This window comes from Anguilla anguilla, chromosome 11 (assembly GCF_013347855.1).
Source record: "Anguilla anguilla isolate fAngAng1 chromosome 11, fAngAng1.pri, whole genome shotgun sequence".
Lineage (NCBI taxonomy): Eukaryota > Metazoa > Chordata > Actinopteri > Anguilliformes > Anguillidae > Anguilla > Anguilla anguilla.
Genome location: NC_049211.1, coordinates 41,794,402 through 41,812,150, shown reverse-complemented (window position 1 = coordinate 41,812,150; position 17,749 = coordinate 41,794,402). Strand labels below are relative to the sequence as shown.

At 40.1% G+C, this 17,749-nt stretch overlaps 1 protein-coding gene across 1 annotated transcript in view; it reads left to right on the top strand.

Moving 5' to 3' along the window:
* LOC118208583 (plakophilin-1) overlaps positions 1 to 17,749 on the top strand; it is a 36,658-nt gene continuing 18,909 nt past the window's right edge. Inside the window, exons 1-4 of the mRNA XM_035383408.1 lie at positions 1 to 800; positions 1,378 to 1,605; positions 8,070 to 8,188; positions 16,968 to 17,368. Coding sequence (XP_035239299.1) covers positions 1,437 to 1,605; positions 8,070 to 8,188; positions 16,968 to 17,368 — 689 coding nt within the window. The 5' untranslated portion in view covers positions 1 to 800; positions 1,378 to 1,436. The remainder of the gene's footprint in view (positions 801 to 1,377; positions 1,606 to 8,069; positions 8,189 to 16,967; positions 17,369 to 17,749) is intronic.

The following is a 17,749-nucleotide window of genomic DNA, read 5'->3' as shown; positions in this document are numbered from 1 at the left end:
GACGTTGAGAGAGAGGTTATTGTCCTGGCACGTTGCCATGTTGCCAAGACGCTGACCTCCTCTCTGTAGGCGGTCTCATCGTTGTTGGAGATGAGACCCAGGATGGTGGTGTCGTCTGCAAACTTAAAGATGGCATTGGAGCTGCGTGTGGCCACACAGTCGTGCGTGAACAGGGTGTACAGGAGGGGACTGAGTACGCAGCCCTGAGGGGCTCCGGTGCTCAGGGTCAGTGCAGAAGAGGTGAGGTTTAGCCCATCAGCTTCAAGTTTTGAATGATTGTACATTCAGAGATGCCCTTCTGCACATCACTGTTGTTATTTGTCCATTTGTGGCCTTTCTGTTAGCTTGAAAAAGTCTATCCATTCTCCTGTGACCTCTGTCATTAATAGGTTTTTTTCAGTCACAGAACTGCAACTTACTGGATTTATTTATTTATTAATTTTTTTTATCGCATTTCTCTAAACATCAATCATACCACAATTAAACCACGCGATTCGCTGTTTGGAAGAGCAGCCTATTTGCGTTAATGAGCAGGTGTAGCCTACCTAATAAAGTGGCCGACGAGTGTACGCAGTTCAAACACTCAATTTTTTTCAAGCCTGCCTGACACATAGCGCCAAGGGAAAGAGTCTGGGAGGAGCAAACCATCCTTCCAATATAAGGACGTATTTCCTCCATCAAATGTAACCTCTTCACAGTTTGTCTGACAACGAAATAAAATTTCAAAGAAGTTTGGAAGGGCTCCAAGCAAACGCATAGACAATAAAGCTCCATTGATAATTTCTAACAGCTTCATACGGGTAAAAGCAACTGACGTTAATATCAATGTATGCATGCAGAAGGCTATGCTACTTAATTCAAGTGAATTGTATCAGTTTTGTGCATGCTACGTATATTTGCTGTACCGTGTTTAATTATTATCCATGCAATTGTATTGGATTCTTAGACCGAGCACTGGTGTAGTATACGCCTGTAACCAGATAGGCTACGTAGCCAATAGCTCTGAAAGCTCCGTTTATGTAGGCTATGTAGCCTACAACATAGGCGGACGGTCTTGTGTGCTGCTATACAATGAAGTATATTCAGGAGTTTAAAAAATAGTTGTCCTAACAGCTGTCAGGAAGCTTTTTTCGTCGAACGCGTTAGTCCAGCTTTTAAATACAAACATTTGGTCTGCTAGTAATACGCACACACAGACACACAAACTAGCTAGCCTATCTAATTACCCGTGCGCGTCGGATAGGTGTGGCTCTTCGGAGTCGGGCGTAAGTCAAGGTGTACAGTGTAATCAGTTCACCAGAGTTAATACAGGAAGAGTGAATTGGACGTCGAAACTGTCAGTGGAATATATTGCTCTTTGCGACAAACGTCTCACAGGCGCTGCGTTTAAGACGTAGTAAGGACAGAAGAAACAAGTATTTTACCAAACTTTAAAAATGACGCTTGAGCCGTTGCGGTCGGCGATGACCTTTGAAAATGTGGAAGACACATCACTCGCTCTGCCATCGGATACCAACCTGAGGTCTGGACAGCAACGTGTCCTGGACCAAGTTCACACCATCAAGCGAGGTCGCTCAAAGAAAAGTGGATCACTTTCGCCTACAAGTAAGGTTTTCCTTTTTAATATACAAGTTGCATTGTTGTGGCAAAGTTTATTCTGTAGGATTATTATTATTATGAAGAAGTAGAAGACATGGTAAAGGCATATAGAAAATGTTTCTTTAACATACCATATCCTTTCCTTGTGAAGTGCATGCAGCTTTACTGTGTCAGCTTCGCTCCTGAGTACCGTTTATCCGTAGCCTATTTAGCAGTAGTCTATTGAGCACACCACTTTTAAGGTCTATTATAACAATAGCTTCACACCAGAAACGTCTATAGCTTAAATCCGTAAGCATTTGAGAAATTTGGTGCATTCCATGGCTGAAATTTAGGTAGCCTATTTATTATTTTTATCATTTTATTATTTTTATCATTTTTATTTTATAAGTGCTGCCTGGTTCTCCGTTGACCACAGGCTACTTTGGTGAGGTGCAGTCCTCCAGCTGACGTAGTTCCAAAATTGTTGTTTTATGTTTTTTCTTTCTGTGAGGTCCTCTATTTCACCTATTTAACGTTGCCCTAACGATTGCACAGCATTCAGGAATGACAAGCAGAGTCCAGTTACTCGTTCTCCTTGTTTACGTTGTCGTTACCTCGCACGTGTAATAAATTGTGGACGTTAGCTTTATTGTGTTTGAGGTACACGGTTATGAGGTTGTGGTTAGGACAACACAGCCAGGACCTGACTGTCGGTGCTGGTGTCCATGTCCCCGAAATTTAAATCTAGCTTTACCTGAAGTTACGGGATATATTTTCCTCAATGGAACTGCGTAGCAAGTGAGTGTGATTTCACGGCGCTGTGAAAAGTCGCCGTACTGCTTTGCTTCGCACGCGCTTCTACAAACCAATGAGACGGAGAAGACTAAATTTGCCTGCTAATGAGTGTTTCGGTGAATATGTGGGAAAGAACACGTGTCTCTGACTGCAACTTCTCTCTTGTTTTTTTTTAATGTACCTAGAATCCGAACCTTTAGCCCTCTTTTCGCGAAGCAAGGGTAACGACATTCCTACAGCTCAGATTATGGTTATGCTTCTGGTCATGTCTTAATTTTTAGTTGAACAGTAACTTTCAAGTTAGAGTAAATTAGCCGATCATGGGTATTCTCTGATGCCTTAAGGGTTATTGTGCGGGCTATTAGGCTACACAATGCACTCAGTAGTTGTAGAAAGTTGTCAATATCAGTTATTGTGATTAAAAAACAAAAGGAGTTATTTTGGCAATTCATTTTCTGTAGTCTGGCTTGTAAGGCTATCTTTGTTTATACTTATCTGTAGCATCTGTATTTTTCAAGTAGCCTATATTAATTGGTATCTTCTTATTTTCTGCAAAGTTCTATTGAATTTTGTACACTGATTCACTGATGCCTGGCCATTTGGTATCTCATTTGGGCAGGATCAATTTAATATTCAGGTGTGCTGAATGAGTACTGAAACTAGAATTGTATTTTTTTATATTAAGCTATTGCATTTAGGCTACATTTAATTCCTCCTTGTCCTGGTCTCATTCACACAAAATCTTAAATTATTTCAAGCTTGATGTGGTGCATGAAGCAGAAGGTATTTTGCTCTTTTATTAATAAAAATGAACGAGTGAAATGTAAATATATGGCCTTGAAAATGTAGTCATAAATGAATTTCACGGCAGTGCAATATATTGCAGTAATTGAAAGCAGCAATAATGGTAATGTCTTCACATAAATTGGGAAGTGTTGCGATACATTTGATTTCAACATGTTTCCACTATATTTCCTTGATAGTGATCACTGTGTTTTAAGGGCAAATAGAAAGATAGAAAGATTTTAGAAACTGCTGAACTCACAGGCCTGGGATAGATCAGAATTTTATCAAGTCTGACAGTTGTCAAAGTTTGCGTCATGAAACTGAAGAAAAAAACATTTTAAACATTTAAGTTCTAAGTCAGTTATTGGCAATACTGTTGATTGAATCAAGTCCACAATGTTATACAAGTATCAAAAAGCAATCTGTCTATATTTGTTACAAAATCGTAAGAGTCGGTTCAGTGCAGTTAAAATGAATCCAAGCACAAATAAATATAAATTAGCTTTTTTACAAATAATTTAAAAAAAAGAATATATTTTTGTGTTATAACTCTTAATGGCCCTTTAATTGTGAGCTTTTCTTGTAGCTGGTTGCAATGCGTACACTTCCATGGTGAGTTTTTGAGAAAGATGGTATTGCTATCTTTGTGAATGTTTTATATAACCTAATCATACACTTGCTGCTGTTGTCCCAAATTTCATTTGGGTTTAATACATATTCATTTATCAGCCAAAATAAATACTGATCTTGTATCGACATGCCGTTTTGTCTTTAGCAAGTTTGTGCTTTTGCCAGGCTGCCTCTGCTAATGATCAACATCGTGTCTTAGGACAGAGAACTGATTTCACCCTATGACCAATCTTCACCTTTATTTAAATGGTAAAATAATAATAATTTAAATGATGAAATAATATTTGAATAAAGATTTGAATAAAGACGGCTAGTGGAAAAAACATTGATGTATAGTTTTCAACTGTTATCAAAGGAGGTGATGCTCTGCTTAAATGTTTGGATTCTGGATTGTGTATGTTCATACAATCATGATATTATCTGATGATGATGATATATTTTTCAGTGTTCTCAAATGTGTCATCAAAATGTTTGGTATTGTATTGTAGTAAGCAAATAATGACTGGTAAAGTCATTTTTGTGAATTAGGCTATAGCCTACTTAGATGGATTTTGGAATTGGTCTTACACTTATAGTGTTTGTACATATGTTTCTGTTTTTTTAAGGGTCATTTATTGATAATTCAGTGTCTTTATTATAGTAGTACAGATGTTTTTTGTTATTATTTTGGCTGGATTTAACACATTGTCTAAAATATTTATTGGGCTGCTCCCCTGGTAATGAAATAAGGGCCTATTCTGTCATATAGGCTAAATGTAATTACAACAGAGTGGAAAATTAAGTATTTTACCTTCTTTATCCACAACTTTTAAATAAAGTAGAGAAATAAAAATGTTTAATAATCTGAAGTGCCAAAAAGGCCTTCCTTTTCCCTGTGATTTTCTTGTTAATTGTGATTATCAGAGAAGATAACAGGTTCATTTCTGATAAAATAACTTCCTGCTAATTATATTGTTTGTGGAAAATGACATCAGCGCACATTCATGCCAGAAGCATCGAGTTGTAGCCTAAGTTAATTTATTGATTAAAACGAACAAATAAAACATTTAAAATGAATGATATAAACCTATTTGAATCAGCACATTTTAACAGTTAGCAATAACTTAAGACTGCTTTTATGCTTTGCAAGGGTTGAAATGAGGCACTTATAAATAATACATTGGACCTTACCAGCGTAACAGCGTAAGATATGGAAAGGAAACATCTCACGGATGACGCCCACAGAACTGTCAGAGTACTCGCTGATTCTTTCACACAGTACATAATTGATGACTGATGGGACCAGAAATCAGGTTTGTCTCCAACCATGGGAAATGGCATCTTTGCAAAATACATAGGAAAGAAAGGCCCCAGAGCGAAATAGCATTTGCATTGCAAATGCCGTCTTATTTGGCTAGAACAAAAAGCAGCGCGGCCATTTTCTGTCTAGTGTACTGTTGCCTTAACGACAGCGATCGTTATAATAAAACATGCAGGGTTTCCCCCAGGAAAATAGTTGGTGGTGGGGGAACTGCTTCAGACGGTAAATAGCTGTGGTGTGACGTGGTGAGGCGTGGTCTTCACATGCTATATCCTAGCCTGACGTGGTGAACACATGATTACACCATGGCAATTTTGTTAAATAGCAGACATTTATTGAATGGTTAAGCATAAGATTTTGGAGATCTGAGCAGGGCTATATGAACCTTTTTTGCGTTACATCGTTGGTAGAATTTAAACATCTACAAACTGCTGGCCACTCTGTATGAGGGCCTCCTTCTCCTCTGTACTTGTTCAATACTGCCAGGTTTTTACGAGGAGTATCATGTTTTTCTGTATGTCGGTCCTTTAAAGAACAAATAAATCATGACCATTTTAGGCTAATAATAACGAAAGACTATTGACCTGGGGCACATTTTAACAATCATTGTTGTGATCATAATCTTAAGATTCATTATTTTCAGAAAGCAGCTCTGCCAAATTAACCTTTTTTTTTGTTTTTTTTTGTTTTTTTAAAGAGAATGTTATATTTTCAATTTAATACGATAATAGGGGACAATTAGTAGTAGGTACTTATAAAATGCTATCTGGAAGTGTGTCACTGCCCCATACACCCTGACACTGCCACAATCCCTGTCTGCTCGGTGTGTTTTTATTACGGTCGTATTGGATATTGGATATTTTCCAACACGGCTGTAAATCTTAAAAGAGAAAGTAGAAAAACATACATTTATGAAAAGTAATATCAGTGATGAAGCACATTATTAAACAGAATTATTATACATATAATAATTATTATTGTTATTATTATTATTAGGCTATTATTATTATTATTATTTGTAGTAGTAGAAACAGTAGTAGTAGCAGTAATGGGGTGGAAAAATCTGAATAAGTCGATCAGAGACATAGCCAATTTATTTGGTGTGCCAAAATCAACTGTTTGGTATATTGTTAAGAAGCAAGAAAGTGCTGGTGAGCTCAGCAATAGCAAACAAATTGGTAGGCACAGAAGAACACTGTAGTGGATGAACAAAGAATACTTTCACTTGTGAAGAAAAAACCCTTTTCAACTATCAGACAGATCAAGAACACTCTCCAGGATGTAGACATAGATGAGACTATGCCAGCATAACCTCAGAGGGTTTACCGCAAGATGCAAACCATTGGTAAGCCTCAATAACGGAATGGCCATGTTACAGTTCACTCAAAAGTACATTTAAACATCTGTAGAGTTCTGGAGCAAACTCTTCTGGAGACATGAGAAGAATATTAGAAATGTGATGGAAACCAAAAAGTATAGAGAAAGAAAGATCACGATCAAAAGCACCCCCTCCTTGTTGAATCATGGTGGAGGTAGTGTCATGGCTTTGGGCATGTAATGGCTGCCACTGGAGCATGCTAGTCTTCAGTGATGATGTGACTGCTGACAGCAGCAGCAGGATGAATTCTGAAGTGTACAGAAGCATCCTACCTGCTCAGATCCTACCAAGTGCCTTGACTCAATAGACGGCACTTCACCTTGCAGCAGGACGATGACCCCAAATACATGCTAAAGTAACCAAGGAGATTTTCAGGGCCAAAAAGTGGAAAGTTCTTGATTGGCAAAGGCAACGGGCTGAATCCGACTGAACACGTGTTTCACTTGCTTAAGACAAGGCTGAAGGCAAAAATATAATTATAAAAATAGAAGACCGAAACATAATGAATAGCATCTATGACATCTGTATTTAGGCTAGATCTATGGGAAAAACATCGGTAAATAGGGTTGGAAATTGTGGTCAGAAATGCACATTCGATGGCTGTGATGCTTGTGCATTAGTGCGATATGTCAAGAAAAACCGAAGAGCAGCTTTTCCTCAGGTGACTGAGAATGTCAATGCAGGGAGTGATCAGACTGTCAGCAAGAACAGTTTGTTGACTACTAGCCTACATAGAGAGGGATATTATTGTAGGTTTGCTGTGCATTGCAGTGTAACCCCTCATTACAAATACAAATGCACATTTCAGCGTTCAGTGGTGCAGGCACAGGTCTATGTGAGAAAAAAGTGATATGGTCAGATGAGTCATCCTTTCTCCATATTCTCGGCAAGTGCATGTGTGGCGTACACCAAGAGAACGGTACAGGCCTGCATGCTTGACCCCTGCAGTGAGGGGGTCCGATAGCTGTGTTATGCTGTGGGGGGCATTTTCCTGGCATGGTTTGGGTCCACTTGTTCCATGAGAGGGAAGGGTCACTGCAAATCAATACAAAGTTATTCTGAGCGTTCAGCTTTATCCTGTGATGAAACATTTCTATCCTGATGGGAGTGGTCTGTTCCAGGATGACAGTGCCCCCATCCACAGGGCACGAGGGGTCACGGAATGGTTTGATGCGTATGAAAATGATGTGAATCATATGCTATGGCCTTCACAGTCACCAGATCGCAACCCATTTGAACACCTATGGGAGATTTTGGACCAATGTGTTAGACAGCGCTCGACACCACCATCAAAACACCAAATGAGGGAATATCATTTGGAAGAATGGTGTTCCATTTCTCCAGTGGAGTTCCAGAGATTTGTAGAATCCATGCCAAGGTGCATTGAAGCTGTTCTGGTTGACTCCTGGTGGCCCAGCACCATACTAACACTATGTTTGTATTTCCTTTAATTTGTCACCTGTCTGTATGTATGTGTATATATATATATATATATATATATATATATATATATATATTCCATTTCAGTAAGTGTACTGCACATCAGTTGCCCCCAACCATTGGATGTCAGGTTAATTCATTCCATTTTGTTTTCTGCAGGTCCTCAGAACAACGCTGAGGTCAGCGAGTTTCGTTCCTTCAGGTTCACCCCAGCCAAGCTCAATGGAACGATCTACTCCAGGAGTAATTCCATTGCAACAGCTGGGTTCGTCAGAACGGTAGGGAATCTTAATCCTTACGCCCACCCACTGTGTTTTGCTTCTGCTTTCGCTTTTTGCAGTCCTATACCTATTACAGGGTACAGGAGGGTAACTTGGTTTTGAGTTCTTTATGGAATTAAAGGAATAAATGTGATTTATGTTCATCAGGTTTAAAGGTTGTTCAGGTAAGGTTTACCAGAGGGAAAAATTAAAGTCCATCTCCTTAGACTTTCATAAATGGTAATTGTTTTGTTTTGATGTGTAAAGATCGGAACTATTCTTGCTATCCAACCTGAGTAAGCTGTGTGTGTGGGTGTGTGAGAGAGAGAGAAATTGGTTTTAATCACTAGCCAACACTTAAAAGAACAAACAACAATAAAGGTAATTTTTAATAAACAACACTTCAAGATTGTCAAACTTAGTAAATCTGCGCATTGCAGATCTTTGCCATGAATATTCTCTATGTGTCAGTGTGGCGAATAGTACTTGTATCCACAATTTTATATATTGGCAATTAATTGTGCACTATTTTGCGATGCAAATAGAAATGCAATTATATTACTCATCTACAGCCTAATTGAGGAGAACTGGCTATATCGGATGATATTGAGCATTGTGCGAATACAATGTGCTTATATTCATTTAATAACGTTGACGTTGAAGCTCTGCAGATGCACTTTTTTTTTTTTTTTAACTTTAGTTTTAAATTGAGAAAGTAACTACACCAGTGTAGGCTCATGCATCATATGCCCCAGGGTTCAATCGAACACTGTGACAAGCCTACTTCTTTTCTTTTTTTGCAACACTAAATAAACTAAAGTGATTCTGAAATCATGGACATCCATCTGTCAAAGTTTATGCTCCTTCACCGACCTATTGCTGTTTTCCATGTTTGTTGCGACACTTTGTTTGTTGCTGTTACACACCACTGCCGAATTCTACCAGCATTTGGTGGGTGTTAATGTCAAGCCCTGGTCATGTAATATTCCAATTACTTAACTTAATGTTTTTTGTTTTTTTTGGCTATGTTTTATCTACTACCAGTCTCAACAAATTAAGACAAATTTATTACAATATTGTATTTTAGCACATTCCACACTCAAAGTGTTCCAGTCCCACTGGAGAAAAAAAAAAAAAGTTCCACTTTTAGTTTAGTACCTGTTAACAATACTGTATATAGTTCTAAACCATATCATGTAAGGACCAAATTGAATGTCATGATGCTGGTTAATGTCACAGTTTCTTTCTCAACTTGTCACATGTCACTGTTAGCTGGCAAAATTCTTAGAAAAATGTTTCGGGAACTTGCGAGCTAAATCAGTGCTGGACTCTCCCACCTCTCTAAACACAAGATATCTGTTACGCAACCCAAATTCCTTCTGGACAGTCCGCCTGTAAGGGGATTCTGATGCAGCTGGCTGTACTGTTCCACAGAGCTGTCTGGTTTCCTTAGAGGGTTGACCAGGGCTCTGTTCATGAAGCAGGATTACTGCGTTAGCTGCCTAACTGCGCTGAGTAAAACCCGGAGCCCTCTCAAATCTGGAGCATGAACTCAAGGCAAAAGAGCTGTTTCTGCCTTTTGCTCAGTGCAGTTATCCAGCTAACTCTGTAATCCTGCTTTGTGAAACACCCCCCAGCTGTGTTTACAGTGACCTCTCCAAGCTCCTCTGTGTAGAGAACACCTTATTACATTTCTGCTGTATCGGAGTCCAGACTGAGCTGTGCTTCAAAGTGCTAATGTATAATTTTCTCAATCTGCTAGCCTTGCAGCTGCTTGACACTTTTGCACGTAATTACATACAAGTCTCCTACACTGGACTTGCCTCAAAGTACTTTGAGCGGACGTGCCATTTAAAGAGAATTAACTGTCCAGCTATTCTAGTTAATTATAACATATCGGGTAAGATGGCACACCCAGGATATCATGCAATGGTTAATCCAGTGTGCATGCTCCACTATATTATTTAATATTATCATATTACAGACCCCTCTGCTAATAGTTGGGTCCGTATGAATGGCAGACTGAATTTAATCAACTCTTCAGTACCCTTTTTTAATGAAAACATTTTTAAAAAGTGCCAGCGAGATGTAGCTTCGGTGAGTAATACAGATGCACAATGCATAGGATTGTTTTTGCAAATAAAAGCCACATTGCTCCAGTACAGTCTGCTAATTTGTTTCCTATAAAGCAGAGCTGCCTCTTCAGCTTTCGTTTGGTGTTTTAGCATCGGTTGTTTCAGTCGTTGTTTATTTTCAGTTAGGGTAATTTAACCGGCCATTAAAACATTGTTTTAGCTGTTGAGTTGACTCTTTTTGAAGATTGTGTTATTTATATCTTTCTTAAATGTTTTAAGAATGTTTTGCTCAGTGTATAGTTTTTTTTTGACAACACCGAAAAGAACTGCTCTCGTTGAATGGGTGCAACATTTCCCGCCTTCAGTTAAGTGCTTCTGTGGCAGGGGTGTTTACTATACATGATTAATAGGATACCGTGCCAGTGACTTGTTAAAACATAGTTTTCACTGGCTGCAAGAGGATTTTCTGCACCCAAACGTCATTGTGTTATAACGTGCTGTGGATTCATATTTCTGTTTAGTTGAATAGCACATTCCAGTCACTTGCATTGACTGGTTTGAAGTTAGGGATGTGACTAATGACAGACACCTCTGAATGAAATTTGGCAATGTACAATATTATGCAATGTATTTATACATATAGTATTTGGTTGACCTTATAAGCCGTTGGGGAAAAAAAGATGGACACGTATACGTACCGGCAAATCAAGAACAATAAGTTGTATGATGACATTGAGTGATTGCAGCTATCAAGAGGAGGAATGCACTACATTTGTTCCTGCTTTTAAAGACAAGCACTAAGCGGTATCACTGTATTTCTTCTCTCGTAGTGAATGTGAAGGAAAATTGACATGGCACTGAAGACTTTTTTTTTTGCTGAAGGTGTAACCTGCAAGCTTGTTTATTCAGATGATTTTATGACGTCAGCTTCTGTTCAAATATGTGCCTAGAAAACAATGGCGGTGATGTGTTTACGGCATTGCTTTACAGTCAAAGTGGGAAAACACACTCCATCTCCTGTTTGAATGAGACGTGGCAGCCATTTTGCGCTGAAATGCTTACCGCGTAATAGCTGAAATGGCAAGCCAGAGAATTTTAACCACACAGAATCAAGCTAGGCCCCTCCCTTTGTTATTGTGTTTGGGTGCTTCGGGCATCTCCTTTGTATTTTAGATTAGATTGGATTAGGTTAGATAGACTTTATTGTCCCTTAGGAAATTAGTTTCAGACCTGTCAGATGCTCACTGTACAAGACGATACACATAACATTGCACACATACATTCCCCAACTTACATTCAGACAGTGTTATACACGATAACTTCACACTGGCAAACGTACATTCAAACATTATTATACGTAACAACGTAGCATTTGTATTTGTATTTGAAAGTTATCTCTCTGAATTGTACTATGGAGGCCGTCGTACTCAGGGTGTGAGGTCACAGCACATGAGGGCGTTCCTCGTCTGTGGGAGCGGGAGCTGAGCGGGGATGAAGTTCCAGACGCTGCCGTTGTCCCAGTGTCTCTGGTGGTTTGCTGCTCACCTCAGTGTTTAAAGAGCAGGTTCTCAGCCCTGGTGCAATGGACTGGGCGATGGTGGGACTGCTTCCAAGCTTTAATTATCCAGAGAAAGCCGTTGCGCTCTCCTGGCTTCACTTGGTTTGTTTGGTGCATAAAATCAAAATGTTGTTCAAACTAAAAACATAGGCTCACGATCGAAACAGAACCTCTTTGCAATACATTTATTGAAAAAATGAAAGATGCAGGAGAAAGAATCCCCCAAACGTTTTTGTGTTCCTCAGATTGTCAGCCTGTTATAATCTCCATTTTGATTGGCGTGCTCGCATTTAACATGCTAGAACAATTTGGAATGTAACTTGGCAACATTGAGATTGAGCTGCTGCCTTTTTGACCGCTCCTTGTCTTTTCTCCACACACAATAACAGAATTTATGATCGGGAACTTTCAGGCCCTGAGAACTGTCAGTCGGAGACGAGGTGACAAGTAGTGTAAAGATAAGGTGAATATTAGTACAGAGATGAGGAGAATAGTAATGCACAGATGAGGTGAATAGTAGTGCGAAGATGAGGTTAATAATAGTGCGGAGATGAGGTGAATAGTAGTGTGGAGATGAGGTGAATAGTAGTGCGAAGATAAGGTTAATAATAGTGCGGAGATGAGGTGAATAGTAGTGCGGAGATGAGGTGAATAATAGTGCGGAGATGAGGTGAATAGTAGTGCGGAGATGAGGTGAATAGTAGTGCACAGATGAGGTGAATAGTAGTGCGAAGATGAGGTTAATAATAGTGCGGAGATGAGTTGAATATTAGTACAGAGATGAGGTGAATAGTAGTGTGAAGATGAGGTTAATAATAGTGCGGAGATGAGGTGAATAGTAGTGCGGAGATGAGGTAAATAGTAGTGCGCAGATGAGGTGAATATTAGTGCGGAGATGAGTTGAATATTAGTACAGAGATGAGGTGAATAGTAGTGTGGAGATGAGGTGAATAGTAGTGCGGAGATGAGGTGAATAATAGTATGTTTCCATGACCAGAGAACTGGAATCTTAAGCAAAAGGCTGTAGGCTGAGATCCCTGATAAAATATTAATTGTGATTGGACCTTTCAGCAACTGCTTTTAGTAAATATTTAGTTGTATAATGGATATTTGAGGCTAGCTGTTGAAGACATTCTGGATCAGGGTAACAGAATGAATGGACAATGCAATATGCTACTGATATACTGCAATAAAGAGCTACCTCACTGCTTAAACCTAGGGTGTTCAGCAAGTGGAAGAAGGGATTATAAAAATATGTCTATATATTGCATAGATTTCAAATATAGATTTTATGCCTGAGGGATTTGGCAAGCTGTTATGACTCTGATCAGTATGGATGCCCTGTTTACCGTATTCTCAAATCTCAGGCTGAGTAGTCTCCATGTTAGAGTATGGCAGACATTGCACTGAAAAGTCACATAACTCAGATGTCGCAGAACTCTTCTGGCTGGTCTCTGTATTTATTTATTTTTTGTGACTATTCTAATCTGGCCTTTTGACCTTTGCTGCTGATGGGAGGTTTGCGTCTTGCAGCATAGCATCTATAATTCTGTGATATTTTCATCGCTGCCCTCTGATGATGTCACTGGCCATTGTTTTAGAGTTTTTCTTCACAGGATTCCCCTGTCATCAAATGCAGTTGCCTTCCTTTGTTGACCTATGAGGTGTTTATTTCTTAGCCCGCCAATGGTTTCTTTGTTTTTCAAGACCTTCCAACTGGTTTACATCTCCCCTAAGCTCCATACTAATAGTTTCATAATGACAAGACATTTCACTATATTATCAAGTTGTAAGCAGCGGGCATACTTGGGGATTTTTTTGTATTTGTACTGTAGGCGCACTGCAAATAGGCCTACTATTTGTCATTAAATCTTTGATAGGAAATTGCTGGTGTACTACTGATTGTGCTTGAGTGTGAACACATCAGACCGGTCTTTTGTTCCTTTCCTTCAGTTCATTCATCTGCTGAAGATTTGAAAGGAACAACTGGTATGAAATGTACTGAAAGTACTGATAGACTCAATGAACGAGATGTAGCTATTGAAAGTACTGAAAGATTTAATGCACAAAAACATACTGAAAGATTAAATTGGCACAAAAACTCAATGTACTGACTGGAAACGACTCGTCTACTATTGCCTGCTGCGCTTTTGATGTGTTGCTTTTATTGCAGATTGTTGCTGATTGTTTTATATTGTAGTGCTAATTGTTTGTTGTACTGTTTTGTCTTATTTGCAAAACTTTTGTGCTGCTGCCTATCTTGACCAGGGCTCCCTTGAAAAAGAGATTTTTAATCTCAATGGGACCTTCCCTGGTTAAATAAAGGTTTATTATTATTATTATTAATAATAATAATAATAATAATAATAATAATAATAATAATAATAATAATAATAAATAAATTAATTAATTAAAAGACAAACCGAAACAAAATGGTAAGCTCAGCAAAAGAAGTGTTTGGGTTTAGCAGGCTGTTATTTTGCTTGTTCATAGAAATGGCGTTGTCCATAATTATGTAATACAAAAAATTAAATTTGACTTATTTGCAGTTGATATTAGGCTAATTGAATGACAGCCAGTGAGAGTTCAGTGAGTTCTGCTTGAGCTGGGCAGAAATTAAAAGTAAATGGTATGTTTGTCAAAGTGAGTTTTTTTTGGTGAAGTCTGAGAAAGTTGGATTCATTTTGATGTACTGCCTCAAACGTACTGATTCATTTTAAAGAATCAAACTTCCCAACACTAATAGCAAAAGAAACCAAAACCATTAACCTGAATTTGGAGGGCACTGTATATACTTTTAAAAGTAAAAAAAAATAAAATACTAATGTCAGGACTCTAATGTGCTTTTCAAGGAGACGTGCACTGTAGAAGCCTCATAATCACTGATAGCGTCACCAATAATTAATTGCCACCTACTGCTCCAAACTAGTTATTCATACACAGACCCTTTGCGGCTCTGTGTAGATAGAAGATGTAATGTGGAAATCCCAAATAGTAGATTTTTACGGACAGATGAGTAGCCCTTTGGGCGTGGTATCTGCAGCTTTGTTTACAGCTTTGAGGATAAAAAGGGTGAGAACAAAGAGTGAGAAGAAAGAGTGTCATTTGATATGTAAAGTGTTTTCACTTTTAAACTTCTGAAGCAGTCAGTGTTACAAATGAAGTAGTGGAGTGTGTCTGCTGCACCTTAGTATGTAACTTTGTGTGTTGTGTGGTTAATGTGTGTGTTGGGGTGTGTGTGTGGGTGTGTGTGTGTGTGTGTGTGTGCGTGTGTGCGCACGTGTGTGTGGGTGTGTGTGTGTGTGCGAATGTGTTTGTGGGTGAGTGAGTGTGTGTGTGTAGTGTGTGAGCGTGTGCGTGAGTGCACACATGCACAGGTTATTGTGCTGGTGACTCTGAAGGCACAGATTGAGTTTCCACGCGAGAACGGGGAAGTACACCCCCCCTGTGTCTTCAGGCGTCGGGCTGGACTTGTGTGTCCCGGCATGCCTGCTTCTTCCAGCCCTACACAGGTTGCTGGAGTCAGTGATTTTTCGGGCGAGCGGTACAGGGACCCACCCTTTTCTCCCATCGTTTGAACATCAAAGGGCTGAGCTTTTGCCTGGCACGTCCTTCTCCCCGACTTGTATCACTACTGATATAGTGTCTGTGTACTTGCTCCCTCCTGGCCAGGTGGTCACTGTAAAAGTGAATGTGTTCTCAATGACCTGTCTGGTTAAATAAAGGTAATGAATGAATGAATGATAGGACTTGCACTGTGGAAACTGAGAAGGTAATCATCTATCAGTACTTTAGTACTTTTACACCCAAATTGAGTATCATGCATTGTTATAGTGTGTTGTTTGTTCTGTACTGTGCTGATACTATATTGTTCTGTGTTGGTTGCCAGTTGGCTAAAGGCTTCAGGTGTTATCAGTCAGTGTTTGGTTATGGGCGTTGACAGCTTGGCGGAACCTATTGATTCAACAACCGATATTTTCCACTCTCTTTGTAGTACAGGTGGCGGAGACCCCAGTAAAAGTCACGGAGAAGTCTGTGGCTGACAAGGATCATGTGCAAACAATGCTGATTGTTCAGCGTTATGGTAATAAAGAAACAAATAAGGCATGATATTGCTCTTAATTTCTGAGAAAGTCATGACTCACTTGCTATATCATGCCTTATTTCTTCTTTATTACCACAGTCTGAACAATGAGCATTGTTTCCACATGATCCTTGTTAGCCACAGACTTCTCTGTGGTCCACTCTTGCTTTTTCATGAGAATTCACCAAGGGGTAGGTACCAAATGGTGAAGCTGTAAGCACCCAGGTAGTTAGGGATTGCACTCATACCTGACAGTGATGCTTTGCCATACTCCTGAATGTCTCCCATAGCTGTCCTTGTTTAGTGGTATCAAATGTTGTAGCGTTTGGCAAGGTGAGTAGCAGCTTGGATTACTCTGTGGAATAAAACCCAGGGAAGGGGTTTTGTTGGCCGTGCCTGTGCATTCATAGGCCTCCTTAAGGGCTGATGGATTGAGGTGCACTTGGTACATCCAGCCAGACCTGGGTCAAATACGCATTTGTTTTGGATTCAAATACTTTTCTACGCTTTGCTGATCTTGTCTGGTGTATTGGAACCAATGAAGTACTTTTAAGGAGTGCAAACCCCTCCTTCTGGTCATATTGGCAGACATCAATGACACCAGGCAAGATCAATAGAGCACAGAAAAATATTTGAATCCAAAACAAATACGTATTTGACCCAGGTCTGCTTCCAGCCAGGAATTTTTCCTGGATTACACTGTCAGATGAAAATGTAATTTTCCGGCAAACCATTCAGTTATTTTGGTAACTAATTCCAAGCTCAAGTGAGATATCCCTTGGGTATTTCTGTAAAATAAAACCCAGGATAGGTGTTTTGTTGGCCGTAAAAGTATATTTTTAGATCAACTTAAGTGCTAGAGGACAGGTGTGCAATTGGTACGTACAACTGAATATTTTTCCTGGGTTTCACTGTCAGATGTGCAGTGAGGTGTTTTTTTTGGGTTCAGTGGAATAAAACCTGGGGGAGATTCTTGGATTTACCAAGCCTCCATTGATGTGCTTTAAGGGCTAACAGGCCGGTATGCACTTTGTATGTCCTACTAAAGACCTTTCCTGGGTTTACCGCCCGTCCCTCCAGGGCACCCAAGTCCAGCAGAACCGCACAATGTCCGCGAAGAGCCTGAGCCGAAGGCACGCCAGCAGCTCCAGCCAATGGGAGCAGCGCTTCACGCCCGCCGGCCCCTCCAACGGCTTCGTCATCCCCACCCCCGGCGCGCTGCACCCCAGCCGCAGCGACCCGGAGCTGGGGGCCCAGGTCGCCGTGGCGCGCGCCAAGACCCGCGGCACCATGCAGGCCCGGTCCAACCGGGCCAGCATGTACACCGTCGCCAACGGCAACGGCAACGGTTTCTTCGCTGCTTCTAATAGCGCCACGCAGTTTATCGCTGGCCCGGTCCGCGCGGTCCGACCGCCCTCTGCCCTGTCCAATGGCGAGATCAAGATGGCGACGGCCAAGGCCACCAAGAGCGAGAACATTGTGTAAGTGAGCACTGCTGATCGGGGGAACTGGAGAAACGGATGAAGGGTTTGTATGAGTCCAGTTGGGACCAGATGTACTCTGTTAGAGTTTATTTAACTCTGTGGATGGGAAGGGAGGTGATGGTGGATGTATCCCTTTGTGGTTGATGAGGCATTTTTGTATTCCTGACAACGACTCTGGTATTCATCATTACTGTATGTTTCTCCGGATAAGAGTGTCTGCCAAGAGTTTTTAATGCTGTGCATGAGTGTATGTTGAGCTGGTAAGTAGCAGAATGGTATGAACAGTTAGTAGTGTAATGCTAGAAGTAACAGCTCTTTGTGGCTGGTGTTGATCTGGTGAACACGACGAATGGTATAAGAGTGACTGCAGAAGAAGCT